Source organism: Eubalaena glacialis, chromosome 6, assembly GCF_028564815.1.
Source record: "Eubalaena glacialis isolate mEubGla1 chromosome 6, mEubGla1.1.hap2.+ XY, whole genome shotgun sequence".
NCBI lineage: Eukaryota > Metazoa > Chordata > Mammalia > Artiodactyla > Balaenidae > Eubalaena > Eubalaena glacialis.
In genome coordinates, this window is record NC_083721.1 from 112,227,239 (window position 1) to 112,243,273 (window position 16,035).

Here is a 16,035-nt window from a genome sequence, read left to right on the forward strand (position 1 = left end):
TATCATGTCATCTGCAAACAGTGACAGTTTTACTTCTCCTTTTCCAAATTGGATTCCTTTCATTTCTTTTTCTTCTCTGATTGCCATGGCTAAAACTTCCAAAACTATGTTTAATAATAGTGGTGAGAGTGGACGCCCTTGTCTTGTTCCTGATCTTAGTGGAAATGGTTTCAGTTTTTCACCATTGAGAACAATGTTGGCCGTGGGTTTGTCATATATGGCCTTTATTATGTTGAGGTAAGTTCCCTCTATGCCTACTTTCTGGAGGTTTTCATCATAAATGGGTGTTGAATTTTGTCAAAAGCTTTTTCTGCATCTACTGAGATGATCATATGGTTTTTATTCTTCAGTTTGTTAATACGGTGTATCACATTGATTGATTTGCATATGTTGAAGAATGCTTGCATTCCTGGGATAAACCCCACTTGTTCATGGTGCATGACCCTTTTAATGTGCTGTTGGATTCTGTTTGCTAGTATTTTGTTGAGTATTTTTGCATCTATGTTCATCAGTGATATTGGCCTGTAATTTTCTTTTTGGTGACATCTTTGTCTGGGTTTGGTATCAGGGTGATGGCCTCATAAAATGAGTTCGGGAGTGTTCCTCCCTCTGCTATATTTTGGAAGAGTTTGAGAAGGATAGGTGTTAGCTCTTCTCTAAATGTTTGATAGAATTCGCCTGTGAAGCCTTCGGGCCCTGGGCTTTTGTTTGTTGGAAGATTTTTAATCACAGTTTCAATTTCAGTGCTTGTGATTGGTCTGTTCATATTTTCTATTTCTTCCTAGTTCAGTCTTTGAAGGTTGTACATTTCTAAGAACTTGTCCATTTCTTCCAGGTTGTCCATTTTATTGGCATATAGTTGCTTGTAGTAGTCTCTCATGATCCTTTGTATTTCTGCGGTGTCAGTTTTTACTTCTCCTTTTTTGTTTCTAATTCTGTTGATCTGAGTCTTCTCCCTTTTTTTCCTGATGAGTCTGGCTAATGGTTTGTCAGTTTTGTTTATCTTCTCAAAGAACCAGCTTTTAGTTTTATTGATTTTTGCTTTTGTTTCCTTCATTTCTTTTTTTTTTAAATTTATTTATTTATTTATTTTTGGCTGCATTGGGTCTTTGTTGCTGCACGCGGGCTTCCTCCAATTGTGGCGAGTGGGGGCTACTCTTCGTTGCGGTGCGCTGGCTTCTCATTGCGGTGACTTCTCTTGTTGTGGAGCACGGGCTCTAGGTGCGTGGGCTTTAGTAGTTGCGGTGCATGGGCTTGGTAGTTGTGGCTCACGGGCTTAGATGATCCACGGCATATGAGATCTTCCTGGACCAAAGTTCGAACCCATGTCCCCTGCATTGGCACTGTGCCACCAGGGAAGCCCTCCTTCATTTCTTTTTCATTTATTTCTGCTCTGATCTTTATGATTTCTTTCCTTCTGCTAACTTTGAGGGTTTTTTGTTCTTCTTTCTCTAATTGCTTCAGGTGTAAGCTTAGGTTGTTTATTTGAGATTTTCCTTGTTTCTTGAGGTAGAATTGTATTGCTGTAAACTTCCTTCTTAGGACTGCTTTTGCTGCATCCCATAGGTTTTGGGTCGTCGTGTTTTCATTGTCATTTGTTTCTAGGTATTTTTTTATTTCCTCTTTGATTTCTTCAGTGATCTCTTGGTGGTTTAGTAGCATACTGTTTAGCCTCCATGTGTTTGTGTTTTTTACAGGTTTTTTTCCTGTAATTGATATCTAGTCTCATAGCGTTGTGGTCAGAAAAGATGCTCAATACGATTTCAATTTTCTTAAATTTACTGAGGCTTGATTTGTGACCCAAGATGTGATCTGTCTTGGAGAGTGTTCTATTTGCACTTGAGAAGAAAGTGTATTCTGTTGTTTTTGAATGGAATGTCCTATAAATATCAATTAAGTCCATTTGGTCTAATGTGTTTAAAGCTTGTGTTTCCTTATTAATTTTCTGTTTGGATGATCTGTCCATTGGTGTAAGTGGGTTGTTAAAGTCCCGTACTATTTTGTGTTACTGTCGATTTCCCCTTTTATGGCTGTTAGCATTTGCCTTATGTATTGAGGTGCTCCTATGTTGGGTGCATAGATATTTACAATTGTTATATCTTCTTCTTGGATTGATCCCTTGATCATTATGTAGTGTCCTTCCTTGTCTCTTATAATAGCCTTTATTTTAAAGTCTATTTTGTCTGCTATGAGTATTGCTTTTTGAATTTCCACTAGACTTTTAAAATATTATTATAAATTATAACTCCTTTCTGACGAGATAGGGTGCTTTCAGAGTGGTATGGCTGTAGACTATATCCCACTTCTGAAACATTATGATATCATTTAGTACTATTTCTAATTTTAAAATGTTTTCTAGAATGTTAATTGGTAGACTTTCTAGATTTCTAACTTTTTTTACATTAATATTTTACAACCATAAAATGAATAAAGAAGTGTTTCTTTACCAAGATCATAACAAGATTACTAGCATCTGAAGTATAGCTAAAATACAAGTGGCTAAGCTAAGGAAGAACGTTCACATTAACAAATAGCTATATCTCAGGACTTCCCTGGTGGTCCAGTGGTAAAGAATCCACCTTCCAATGAAGGGGACGTGGGTTTGATCTCTGGTCGGGAAACTAAGATCTCACATGCTGCAGGACAACTAAGCCTGCGTGCTGCAACTACTGAGCCTGCACGCCTCAACTAGAGAGCCCATGTGCCACAAGCTACAGAGCCCATAGGCTCTGTAGGGAGAAAACCCACATGCCACAACTAGAGAGAAGCCTGTGCACTACAACTAGAGAGAAGCCCTCGTGCCACAACAAAAGATCCTACATGCTGCAACTAAGACCGGATGCAACTAAAAAATAAAAATAAATAAACAAATAGCTATATCTTTCATGCCAGATGTGACAATGTGGAATGTTTAGTTAAATGTAAGGTAAAATTTCAACATGAAAATTAGTATTGTATTATTACTATTATAATTTCTCATTATTTTCATGGGAATATCCTACTGGTTTTATCATTGTTGCTCCAGAAGGAATCAGAAAGAGTATAATAAAATATCATTATTATGTTTTGAGGTAGGCTTCTTTATGCCAGGTACTATGGTGGGTACAAAATACACTAAGATTTTTAAGAGAGAAAGAGAGGAGGGTGGAAGGGAAGGAGAGGAGGGAAAGAGAGCGAAAGGGAGAGGAAAAGAACTCTGCCTTTTATAGTGGGCAGAGATAAAAACACTAACAGAGTGTGACTCAGGCTCCTCACTGTTGAAGTGGGAGTTTACAGGTAAGCAAGGAGTGGAGGCTAAAATGATCCATGTGGTAATGAATTAGAATTGAAACCATGGGTATGAACTCATGTTTAGCTTAATATAGATACAGATGGTTGCATATAGAAATACTTATAAACAGATATGTGTACATATACACAAATAATTTCCCTGCTTTGTCACCTTAGGGGGCCAAGGAACAATGACACCCAAGTAGCAGCGAGCATACCTAGTACCTAGCTCTTAGTTTCTAACACAGTTCTCCAGTGAAAGGAACCAGAAGTCCTTGGAGAAACAGCTGATTCTAAGACAGGGCAGGAAACATACAAGGTGAGCCTGGAGTATCTTGTATGTGAGATGTAAGTAAGGAAGTGATAAACAAACAAATAAAAAACCACACACACAATGATGACAGCACATCAAATGGACACAGGAACCAACTGAAAGAGCTCCCTGTGTCCAAAGCTGGAACAGTTAGAGCAACAAAATAATATTGAATTATAAAATAAATATCTGTGAGTACATACTGATAGAATAATTGGCCAAATAATTTGAATGTAATAACTAGAAGAGGAAGAGACAAATTTGTGCAGAAGAATTCCACGTAATTTATGCAGCTGTTCTGCCCTCAGGAGATGAAGCTAACTCCCCACTCTTTAAGTATGGGTTGCACATTGTGACTTCTTTTCAAAGAGGACAGTATGGAAAGTGGGGGGGAAAAGAGTAACTTTACAGTGGAGAAATCTGGTGAACACTACCTCAGCCAGATGTTCAAGGTCAACATCAATAGTCATAAGTCATGTAGATCAAATGTACTCTCCATATGATATGAGGAAAATGGCACTTTATCTCTGTGATTTTCCTCCCCCAAATTCGAAATCTCAGTCTATTCATGAGAAAAACAGACAAATCCCAACTGAGAAACATTTTACAAAATGTTTCAAAACTGTGAAGATCATCAAAAACAAGGAAAGTCTGAGAAATTGTCACAGCCAAGAGGAGCCTAAGGAGACGTAGTGAGTAAATGTTGTGTAGTGTCCTGAATGGGATCCTGGAACAGAAAAAAGACACTAAGTATAAACTAAGGAAATCTGAATAAACTATGGACTTAAGTTTATAATAACATGTCAATATTGGTTCATTACTTGTAACAAATGTACATACCAACTCTTTTTTTTTTTTTGGCTGCGTTGGGTCTTCATTGCTGCGCGTGGGCTTTCTCTAGTTGTGGCGAGCGGGGGCTACTCTTCGTTGCAGTGTGCGGGCTTCTCATTGTGGTGGCTTCTCTTGCTGTGGAGCCTGGGCTCTAGGCGCACGGGCTTCAGTAGTTGCAGCACGCGGGCTCAGTAGTTGTGGCATGCGGGCTCTAGGGCGCAGACCCAGTAGTTGTGGCACATGGGCTTAGTTGCTTCGCGGCATGTGGGATCTTCCAGGACCAGGGATTGAACCCGTGTCCCCAGCTTTGGCAGGTGGATTCTTAACCACTGTGCCACCAGGAAAGTCCCTCATAGCAACATAAGATGTTAATAAGAGGGGAAACTGGGTTATAGTATGTAGGGAACTCTCTCTATATTGTAATTATATACAATATGTAAATATATAATAATTATACATTTATATATTATAATTACATATATGTAATTTTTCTGTAAATCTAAAAGTATTCTAAAGCAAAAGTTTGTTTAAGAATACTAACATAGGACTTCCCTGGTGGCACAGTGGTTAAGAATCCACCTGCCAAATGCAGGGGACATGGAGGAGCCCTGGTCCGGGAAGATCCCACATGCTGCGGAGCAACTAAGCCCATGTGCCACAACTACTGAGCCTGTGCTCTAGAGCCTGCGAGCCACAACTACTGAGCCCATGTGCCACAGCTACTGAAGCCCATGCACCTAGAGCCCATGCACCGCAACAAGAGAAGCCACTGCAATGAGAAGCCTGTGCACCACAATGAAGAGAAGCCCCTGCTCGCTGCAACTAGAAAAAAAAAAAGGCCCACGTGCAGCAACAAAGACCCAATGCCAAAAATAAATAAATAAATAAATAAATTTATAAAAAATAAAAGAACCAAAGCAAAAAAAAAAAAATGCTAACAAAATTTTAATACAGTACAATGAATGCAGTGTAGGAATAAAAGCATATGAACTGTGGGAGAAAAGTGTGAGAGGAAGAAAAGAATTCCAAAATGATCCTTAAATACTTTGACTTAAAAAAAAGATCAAATGCTCTTTTATTTTGTGTCATGTCTTTAAATTTATCCATGTGTGTAATGTGTATATTTTGGGTATTTCAACTTACAACACATTATATTATACAATTCTTGCTGCTCATGTTAACTTCAGTATTTTTAAAGACCAAACCAAATCCTTTGATTTTTTTTTTACAAAAATAAGCCACAATCTACCAAAAGTAAAGAAATAACAATCAGATTTGGTGGAATATGAGAAGCATTCTATATTTAGCAAAGCATGACCTCCTCTCTTTTCAACATTTAATCTAGAAAAATAAATAACAGTTTGGGCATCAATTGTATAAATAAAAAATATCTTAATAACCCAGATACACTAACCTTACTACCCGGAATTACCTTGAATATTCATGCCTTATGCGATTTTTTCAGGGTGTTCCCTACTCTTAAAATGCTTGTCTCTCTCACATTTTTTCTAAGTTCAAAATCTTGGTTAGCTTTCAAGGTCACCTCAAATATTTCCTCCACCAGGAAGCCTCGCCTGGTTCCCCAAGGATGATAGCTGCTCATTGCTGTGAGTGGTCGGTACTGTGTGTCCCTCCATTATCCTGTGGACTTAATTTACAACTGTTGTTTGTAGGTGTTTCTCCCATTTGGCTGTAAACTTCCTAAGAGCAAGGTCAGAATCATGGCTCCTCTTGGTCTCTGCACAGTGTCTGACACCCATTCATTCATCCAACACCATTTATTGCATGCCCACCATTCAATACCATGGAATGAACAGGAGGGAGAAAATTACAGAGAAAAATTAACAACTAAATGTTAATGTTGAAAAAACTTCCTAATCCAGCAAAGCTCAGAAAAAAAAAAAAATGGGGAGAAAAATATTGAAACAGATTCAGTTTACTGAAAGCATTAACAGAAGCCTTATATCACAGAACTGATGTGTTTTTATCACCGGTATATATGCTTCTAGGTAAAGGTGTCTCTTTCTTCTACCGCTTTGCCCATTTTCCGTGATCTGGGACCCCTGTGGTTTGTGTATAGAAAGCTGGTAGGCTCAGGGCAAGTAAAATAAATTGAATCAATGTTCATTTTCAAAAGAAAACATGAACGAGCAGTAATTTAGGGGAAGGAAAAAGATAAAAATGTTTTTTTCGTGGCAGAGGCCTGAGGTCCAACTTGGACTGTCAAGCTACTGCACAGGTTCTTACAAACGATCTTTTTCCCTTTTGAAACTTTCTGTTAAAGCAGAACAACGTGCTGTCTCAATGTATACATTACAGCTAGACTGATTTCCAATAGAACCATTTTTTTGTATGCGCTCTTATGGAATTCTTGGTTTCTGCCTTCTCTAGTATTGATTAATTTAAATTCCATTTTTCAATGCCAAAAAAATATTTTTAATTACCATTTTCAAACAGTTTCTGATAGGGCAATTTTAAGTGGATATTGTGCTCTATTCTATTCTATGAAGTCTTTCCCCTGTCAGTGGCAGGCCTCCTGGTCTTTTCCACTGAACTTTCAAGCACTCTTTATATCTCATGATCCACTCACCCACAGAATGCAGAAATGATTTCTGATTTCATACAAGATTTTGAATGCTTAAATTTCCCCCAAACAACTAACATCATGAAAACTAGTCCTCTTTTATACCAATGGTTCAGAATCACACAGAGAGCTATTATTTATTAAGATTTCTAAATATGTTTCTAAATTGCCCTGTGGCTTTATTGTTTTGTTTCCAATGTCGTCTTCTCTAATCTATCATTGGCCACCCTCCCTTAACTCTTCCAAACTCTTTCCCAAAAGCCTGTTATTCCTTCACACCTGAGCCCTGATGGTGCACAGATAAGCTTCCCCCCTCCCCACAATTCTCTAGGGAACCCCATGCACTCTCATGGGTTGGGACTGACTCTACCACCTTATTAGGGTTCCCATCAGCTTTTAATAAACTCTAGTCCATTTCCATTTTTAATAGTAGGGCATAATTAATCTATTTATTTTCAAAATATTTCATTTAACATGTCAGATTAATTCTGAAACAATAAATACCCCATGAGCTATCGATATGACTCTACAGATTTAAAAATTCCCAGTATGGTAGAGCCTAAAGCATCCCAACGTGGCAACAGTTTGGCTGAGTTCGAATCCTGGTTCTGCCACAGATAGGGCAAACTTGAGCAATATTTTCTGGATCCTTGAGCATCATTCATCTCTCCAGACACTCTCTTTAGAGCATCTCTTGTGTGCCATGTGCCAAGGTCATAGTGGTGAACAAGGCAGTCACAGTGGTTCACTAAGCTGACCCTTTAATGGGCTAAGTTTCCTCATACTTAAAATAGAAACAGTAACACCCATCTTGTAGGGTTGTAAAAATTAAATGGCTCCTAAACATGGCTCCTCACCATCTCTGCTCTATGCCACCACCACCATGCTCCCCCACTTTCTTGTTCCTAAAGGATGATCTCTTTAAGTTTCCCTACTGAGGCTCTTCAAGATGAAATAACCTTTTTGAACCAGGACAGTTCACAGGAAGCCACCCCCTCCCAGAGTTATTCTGGGGGTTGTTTCTGTGGCCTCTGTACAACCAAGAGAACAGTGCCCCTGGTCATGGCACACCATCACTGCCCAGAAAATGCCTCGGTTTCCTTCACCCATTTGTTTATGCTTCCCAGGTTATTTCAAAGTTCCCAATCATATGGAAATGACACCTATCTCCCTTTCTATTGGTAAGAGGTTTTTTCCTCCCATGCAAGTTGCTTGGAGACTTCTCATCCATTGTTAATCAAAAATAAAGAGGAATAGAATACAACTTGCTTAAAGCAGCTACATTTAAGTCTACATTCCATGAAATGGATCTACTCCCAAATCCATAGTTGTTTGAAGTTATCAGCTCACAGACTGAAAACTAAAGAATGTATTTCTAAAGATGTTTGTATGTTGAAGTATAAGGTGTAACTCTGGGAAGAATCTAATGTTTAATGCTATGTGTATTTGTTTCTAGATTCTGTTAGAAGTTGTGTAGCAAAGCTGTTCTTCACTTGCTCCCTAAAGGGTCATTATTGCCTCTACAGTAAATCCAGTTTTATTCTCATCAGCCAAGAACCTCAGCCGTGGATCCAGATCATGTTCCTATTTCAGCAGGTGTGTATAATTCACATTCATCATGGCTCCTTGATGAGAACAGCTCACATTTTGATGTGAATCAAATTGTATATGAATATAAAAAACAGCATTGAGTTTTCTTCCTTTTCTTGAAATAATGACCTTATTCTTCTTCTACTTTACTAATGTTTTTCAAATGGTTTTCATCAGTGATTTTGTAATTGGTTTCATCTTTGGCTTTGTTCTTAACAGTTGTCAGTTTTCTGAAAACAAACCAAGAAAACTTGATTTTATTTCTGCCCCTTCAGTCTTATTTTATTGACTTAGTCTGATTCTTTGTTTTTCTCTTTGAGCAAACTCACCAAAAAACGTATGTTTATGCTGCTTTTCTTCTTTGTTCTTTTTACTATAATGTTTCCTTTCTTCTTCCACGCCTTTGATATTATGTGGTCTGGATGAAGCCTGACTTTGGGGTAAATAAAAATCAAATCTTTGACTTGATAGTTACAAACCCAATGCTAGCCTTGTATGCTGGGCCAGACTCTTCCCCTTCTCTGTCAGTTTACGCCTTCATGCAGTTCTCAAATTAACAGGTTCCAGTCTAAATGGACCTCTTTGGAATGGTGATTAATTAAATCAGGCCCTGCTCTTCTTTAAGTGAAAGGTCATATGCTGTATAAGTTTCTGATAATAATCAAGAAATTCCCAGATGTGTCCACATTTTTTTTAACTTTTTATTTTATATTGGAGTATAGCTGATTAACAACGTTGTGATAGTTTCAGGTGCTCAGCAAAGCATGTGTCCACATTTTGGGTTTCACAATCAACCTGTTACTGCTCTTAACCTTTTTAAATCTGTGGGCAACTTACTCAGGGTATAAGATACTCCGCCTTTTCCCACTCAGTATAAGAAGCAGCTCATCTTGAGGATAACAATAAGATTTTTCTGGAAAAAAAAATTGTTATTCACTTACTAAATAGAAACTTTGTACACAAAGACCACCTAGAGAGTCTTATAAGTCAATGTTTGGACAGTCATTGACATAGAAAATGGGATTTTATAAGGCAAAATCATTATTTTATTATACCTCACATATAAAAGATAATATATATGGTATTTTATGTGTGTGTGTATATAATTTTGTGCCTTTTATGTTCTATATGTTTTTATAAAATTGTTCCCTTGAATTGAGACACTTCTCACATTCATAGATATAACATCACAACATGTAAATAACTGTTAAACACATAATTGGTTAGTAAACATACAAACAGTTTAAATCTCCCTTTGAAAATTTTAGAACCTAGGGGCAGGAGAGGAATAAAGACACAGACGTAGAGAATGGACTTGAGGATATGGGGAGGGGGAAGGGTAAGCTGGGATGAAGTAAGAGAGTGACATGGACATATATACACTACCAAACGTAAAATAGATAGCTAGTGGGAAGCAGCCGCATAGCACAGGAAGATCAGCTCAGTGCTTTGTGACCACCTAGAGGGGTGGGATAGGGAGGGAGGGAGGGAGACACAAGAAGGATGAGATATGGGGATATATGTATATGTATAGCTGATTCACTTTGTTATAAAGCAGAGACTAACACACCATTGTAAAGCAATTATACTCCAATAAAGATGTTAAAAAAAATTTTATTTTCATTGGCTTGAATGATATATATGTAAATGTGATTCTTTTTTTACATAAACAATCTAATTTTCCCAAACTGAGAATATCTTAAAGCTCTAAGAATATTCAGCCATTACACATTTTATAACCGAAAATGTTTGTGTTTCCCCAACCCCCCAACTCATACTGTTCACATCTGAGCAATTGAATAATGGACTCTTGGTTATTTAATGTCTATTCTTCATGATTTACTCTGTATAAATAAACTTGATATTTGTACTCTATTTGTACTCTCTTGATATTTGTTTTAATTTTATACCTTAATTCTCAGATCTTTGAAAAATAAATATATATATTAATATTAACCATTTTCCAATTAAGTAACATGCTTGAGAAATGATTGCAGTAAATACTACATTACAAAGGTTAGGCGTATTTAAAGAGATCAATATCAACTGTCTTAAAAATCCCATTTAAGTTAAATTTTCTGTTAAGAAATAAAAAACATGCAATGTACCATATGTTTGATCTTCAAGACAGATTTCCCTGTAGCTTTATTTAAATTTAAACCATTTTTAAGTTCAGACCAAGCCTAATAGTGCTTTGCAGTCAATCAAACAATACTGTTAGGACAAGAGATAACATGTCACGTTTCTGTCATTAATGCCCTTTCAGAGCCTGTTTCCTGAGCCCCTGTCCATACAGAGCCGTTCTGTGCAATTTCTCAGAGCTCTGTGGGAGAAGACCCAGGCAGAGGGTGCTCACAGCTTTGAAACAGCCATGATGGAGTCCACATTCCCACAGCAGAAGGTAAATGCTTTTTTCCTTGGACACGTTATTTTAAACCAAGATTCAAGATTAGCTTGAAACAGTTTGCCTTTTCTTGATAGTTCAGTTTTTTCCCTTCATTCCTTTATTTTCTTTTATTATTAGAAAACACTAAGTAATGATTTACTTAGTCACATAGTCCACTATGTCTTGCTATAGTGGACTCAGGACCTAGTGATATCAGTAGACAAGGTCACTGCCCTTTGAGGCTCCCAGACTGACATAATACTGCGCACTCAGAGCCACACAAAAACTACACACATGGTATGGAATAGAAAACATTTTACAAAAGAAGACAGACAACTCAAGGAAAGAGCACTGGGGAATCAAGCTCCAGGTTCTTTGGTGCTTTTCATTTCATCCGTCCATACTTCCTCTCATCACCTTGCCCTCTGCTGTCACCACAAAGCTAGAAAAGGAAGACAAGGTGAACAGGAAGGTCAGGGTGGGAAAGAGCTCTGTTGAGGCAGACAAGGATGATGTGAGGCAGAGCATTTTAGGAGTGTGGAAACAGGGGCATCACTCTCAGGACACAGTTGGCTGAGACCTCCTGAGCAGGCCCTTGAACTGGGAAAGGACTAGAATGTGGAACTACGCCTATCCAGTCAACAGAGTGTAACCAGAAGTGGACGTTCACTGCCGTGATCAGATCTGCCCATGAGAAAGGTCACAGGCCTGGGTACGGGGAGAATGATTAGAGGAAGCCTGACTGGAGACAGGAAGACTACAAAGGAAGCAACTACTGTAGTCAGGTAGGAAATGAAGGCCTGAACTAAAGTTGGAAGTTGTAGGAAGAGGATGGATTCAAGAGCCATTAAAGAAACAGAATCAACAGGACTTGGTGCCTGATAAGGAATTTGAAAGAACCAAGGATGACTCCAGGTGCATTGTGTGGCCAATGGATGATGGCACCATCTTGAAAAAGAGAGACCACAAAGGAAGCTGATGTGGAGGAAGAAGATAAATCATTCTGGCTTACATATTTTGAGTGTGAGTGGTTTGTGTAGATAACCAGGTGGTGATGGTGGTTGAATTGCCACTGTGGACCTCAGGAAGAAGGACATGACTGGAGATAATGGATTTGGGAGTCAAAGATAGCACTTGATGTCATGACAGTAGATTGGATAACTCGGGAAGAACATGGATAATGAGAATAGAGAATGGTTATTGATCTCTCCTTAGTAAATTGACAGCTTCTGTAAGTCCTTCTCATACTCAGAGATCCTGATTATCCTTATTTTGCCTTCAAGAAAACCCAGTAATAAGCATTGGATGCTTACTGATCAAACCAGAGATTCTGAGAGTATATGATTGTGGTCTTTGTCCTTGTTTTACTATTGAGAAGGGGAACAAACATACTAATATTAAATAAACTCAAAGTACAAACAACTAGCAAATTAATCAAAAACTGTTACATTGTGAAACAAACTCAGTACCTCTTAAGTGCTGAAGGATTGTAAAAAGATGAGAAATGGGTGTGATTAATCAGAAGTTTAGTTAGTATGGTCTGTAAGACACTGAAGCCACACCCAATTACTGCATCACTATTTTTTGGCTTTGCTTTAAGAATTAGACATGTAGTATTAAGAATAAAGGAAATGCCATAGTTGCATCAATGCAAAGTAGAATGGAATTCTTTGCATATTTCCTGCAAATTTTAAAGTTTTGTATCATGTTTAAAGACAGTGCCTCAAATTCTTATAAATGTTTCATTGTGAACTGTAGTTTAACTAGAGGGAACATGTAAATTAAACCTCGGCAGACTGCTTCAAGTCCTAAGAGGTTGAAAAAAAACCCAAAAACTTGGCAAACCACTTTTGTGCATGCTCACAAATATACTTATTCATATTTCTTCTATTTCATACCAATAAATATTCCTCTAGGGAAAAATTAACTGCAAACCAAAATGTTTTATAATTTTTTAGAACTTTATAATTTGGTTTATTCATAAGTAATAGAAAAACTTTGATGTCTGGAATGTGCATTGTGTGACAAAGTTTATCGGCCTGGGTATTTCTCAATCAAATTGATTTTCTACTCTCTTTATTTTATGAAGTGTTCTTCCCATGAAATTCACAATAGCTGTGAGAATGGTCCAAAGTCTGCTTTCTTCTTTTCACCATATGTGCCAGTCTGTATATACACTAGTGATTTGAAAATGATGGGCATGTGTGTATCTGTTGCTGTGATAGAATTAATACTGCAGCCAACTGGATTCAGGTATACAAAAAAGGAAGACGCTTCTGAAAAAACGCCTAAGTCTCTAGAATATAATGCTGTGGAGAGTTTGTTATTGAGAATTCTTTTTAATAAAATCTTGGAATTTTAGAACTGAAAATCAACAGTAAGGTATCTATTACATTGTAAACTGCTTGAGGGCAAGGGATGCACTATGTTTACCATTATATTTCCAGGGTCACACAGTGCCTGGCACATGGTAGGCTCTCAATAAATGATGAGTATCAATTGAATAAGTAAATAAATCCTGTCACTTTCCAGATGTTAAAATTGGAAGCATAGGGACCTGTCATAGGTCACCTACCTAGTCAGTGGCAGAGCTAGAGCACGAGCATACACCATGGTGACATCGGGACCACCACCAATATATCTGGGTTTTCTGTACTCTGGCTTGTAAGATTACAATTCCCTGCCTCTTGAAGTAAGCCTTGGTCATGTGACTTGCTTCAGCCAATTATATATGAGAAGGGATATGTGTCGCTCCAGGCAGAAGCTTTTCAAAGCCAGTGTTCCATTCTCCATCTTCCCTTTCTTCCCCTACCATGGGAACTGCAGAAGCAAATGTTGATATTGAGTTGCCAGAAGATGGACACAGCCTGGAACCCCAAACTACCACATAGAGGACTGCTGCTCTGGAGAGCCACCCGGACCCACCACACACTTCGCATGATGAAGGAACAATCTTCTGTTTTGTTAAAGACAGAAGTTTTGGTGTTTGTTATGGGAATATAACCTACCTATCTTGACTACTTTTCTTAATTTTAAATAGTAATAAAAACATTTTTTTTAAACCTGGATTAATGGAAAGATATGCCCTTCTCATGGCTAGAAACACTGATTACACAAATGGAAATTTTCTCTCAAATCATAAATACAATTTATTTCCAATCATAATAGCAACAGAATTTCTTCATAGAGTTTGACAAAGTGATCCTAGATTTGAGAATAACCAAAACAGTTCTGAAAAAGAACAGAGAGGAGAAAATTTTTCTACTAGGAAATAAAAACTTATTCTAAAAGCACAATAAGATGAGGAGGTGATTATTGCTATAGGGCTAAATTTATACTAATAAGGAATAAAGAGTCCAGAGATAGTTCCAAGCATATATGGACACTTGGTAGATGATAGAAAGGAGATTTCCAATCAGTGAGGAGAAAATAAAATATTTTTTAAATAGTATGGGGGACATGTGACTTTTCAGATGGAAAAGATAAAATTAGATCCCACTTAGACACTATAATAAATAAACTAACTCCAGATAAAACTCTAAATGTAATCAATGAAACTTTACAACAATTAGAAGAAAATAGCCATAGTTGTCTTTGTGACTTCAGGATAAGAAAGAATTTAAGACATAAGTGAACAGAAATCATAAAGGAAATATGAATAGATTCGAGTACATAAAAAGTTTAAATTTCTGTATGACAAATTACACCACAACAAAGTTAAAAGGCAAGCACAACCTGGGAGAAGTTATTTAAAATATGTGTAAGGGCCCTGAACCAAGATGGCGGAGAAGAAAGACGTGCTTTCCCTCCCTCTTGTGAGAACACCAGAATCACAACTAGGTGCTGGACAATCATCGACAGGAAGACTCTGGAACACACCAAAAAAGATACCCCACATCCAAAGACAAAGGAAAAGCCACAATGAGATGGTAGGAGGGGCGCAATCACAGTAAAATCAAATCCCATAACTGCTGGGTGGGTGACTCACAGACTGGAGAACGCTTATACCACAGAAGTCCACCCACTGGAGTGAAGGTTCTGAGCCCCACGTCAGGCTTCCCAACCTGGGGGTCCGGCAATGGGAGGAGGAATTCCTAGAGAATCAGACTTTGAAGTCTAGTGGGATTTGATTGCAGGACTTCGACAGGACTGGGAGAAACAGAGACTCCACTCTGGGAGGGCACACACAAAGTAGTGTGCGCATCGGGACCCAGGGGAAGGAGCAGTGACCCCATAGGAGACTGAACCAGATCTACCTGCTAGTGTTGGAGGGTCTCCTGCAGAGGCGGGGGGTGGCTGTGGCTCACCGTGGGGACAAGGACACTGGCAGCAGAAGTTCTGGGAAGTACTCCTTGGCGTGAGCCCTCCCAGAGTCCGTCATTAGCCCCACCAAAGAGCCCAGGTAGGCTCCAGTGTTGGATTGCCTCAGGCCAAACAACCAACAGGGAGGGAACCCAGCCCCACCCATCATCAGTCAAGCGGATTAAAGTTTTACTGAGCTCTGCCCACAAGAGCAACAGTCAGCTCTACCCACCACCAGTCCCTCCCACCAGGAAACTTGCACAATCCTCTTAGATAGCCTCATCCACCAGAGGGCAGACAGCAGAAGCAAGAAGAGCTACAATCCTGCAGCCTGTGGAACAAAAACCACGTTCAAAGAAAGATAGACAAGATGAAAAGGCAGAGGGCTATGTACCAGATGAAGGAACAAGATAAAACCCCAGAAAAACAACTAAATGAAGTGGAGATAGGCAACCTTCCACAAAAAGAATTCAGAATAATGATAGTGAAGATGATCCAGGACCTCGGAAAAAGAATGGAGACAAAGATCGAGAAGATGCAAGAAATGTTTAACAAAGACCTAGAAGAATTAAAGAACAAACAAACAGAGATGAACAACACAATAACTGAAATGAAAACTACAGTAGAAGGAATCAATAGCAGAATAACTGAGGCAGAAGAACGGATAAGTGACCTGGAAGACACGATGGTGGAATTCACTGCTGCAGAACAGACTAAAGAAAAAAGAATGAAAAGAAATGAAGACAGCCTAAGAGACCT

General features: G+C 38.4%; 1 protein-coding gene across 6 annotated transcripts in view; it reads left to right on the top strand.

Moving 5' to 3' along the window:
* The window catches only part of VEPH1 (ventricular zone expressed PH domain containing 1), a 222,043-nt gene that overhangs the window by 157,908 nt on the left and 48,100 nt on the right, over positions 1-16,035 (top strand). For 5 of the 6 annotated variants that reach the window (XM_061194530.1, XM_061194533.1, XM_061194529.1 and 2 more), the window contains exons 10-11: positions 8,455-8,594; positions 10,855-10,989. In XM_061194530.1, the coding sequence (XP_061050513.1) occupies positions 8,455-8,594; positions 10,855-10,989 (275 nt within the window). Of the gene's footprint in view, positions 1-8,454; positions 8,595-10,854; positions 10,990-13,800; positions 13,978-16,035 lie in introns of those variants that run through there. The other variant, XM_061194535.1, reaches the window with a different exon arrangement.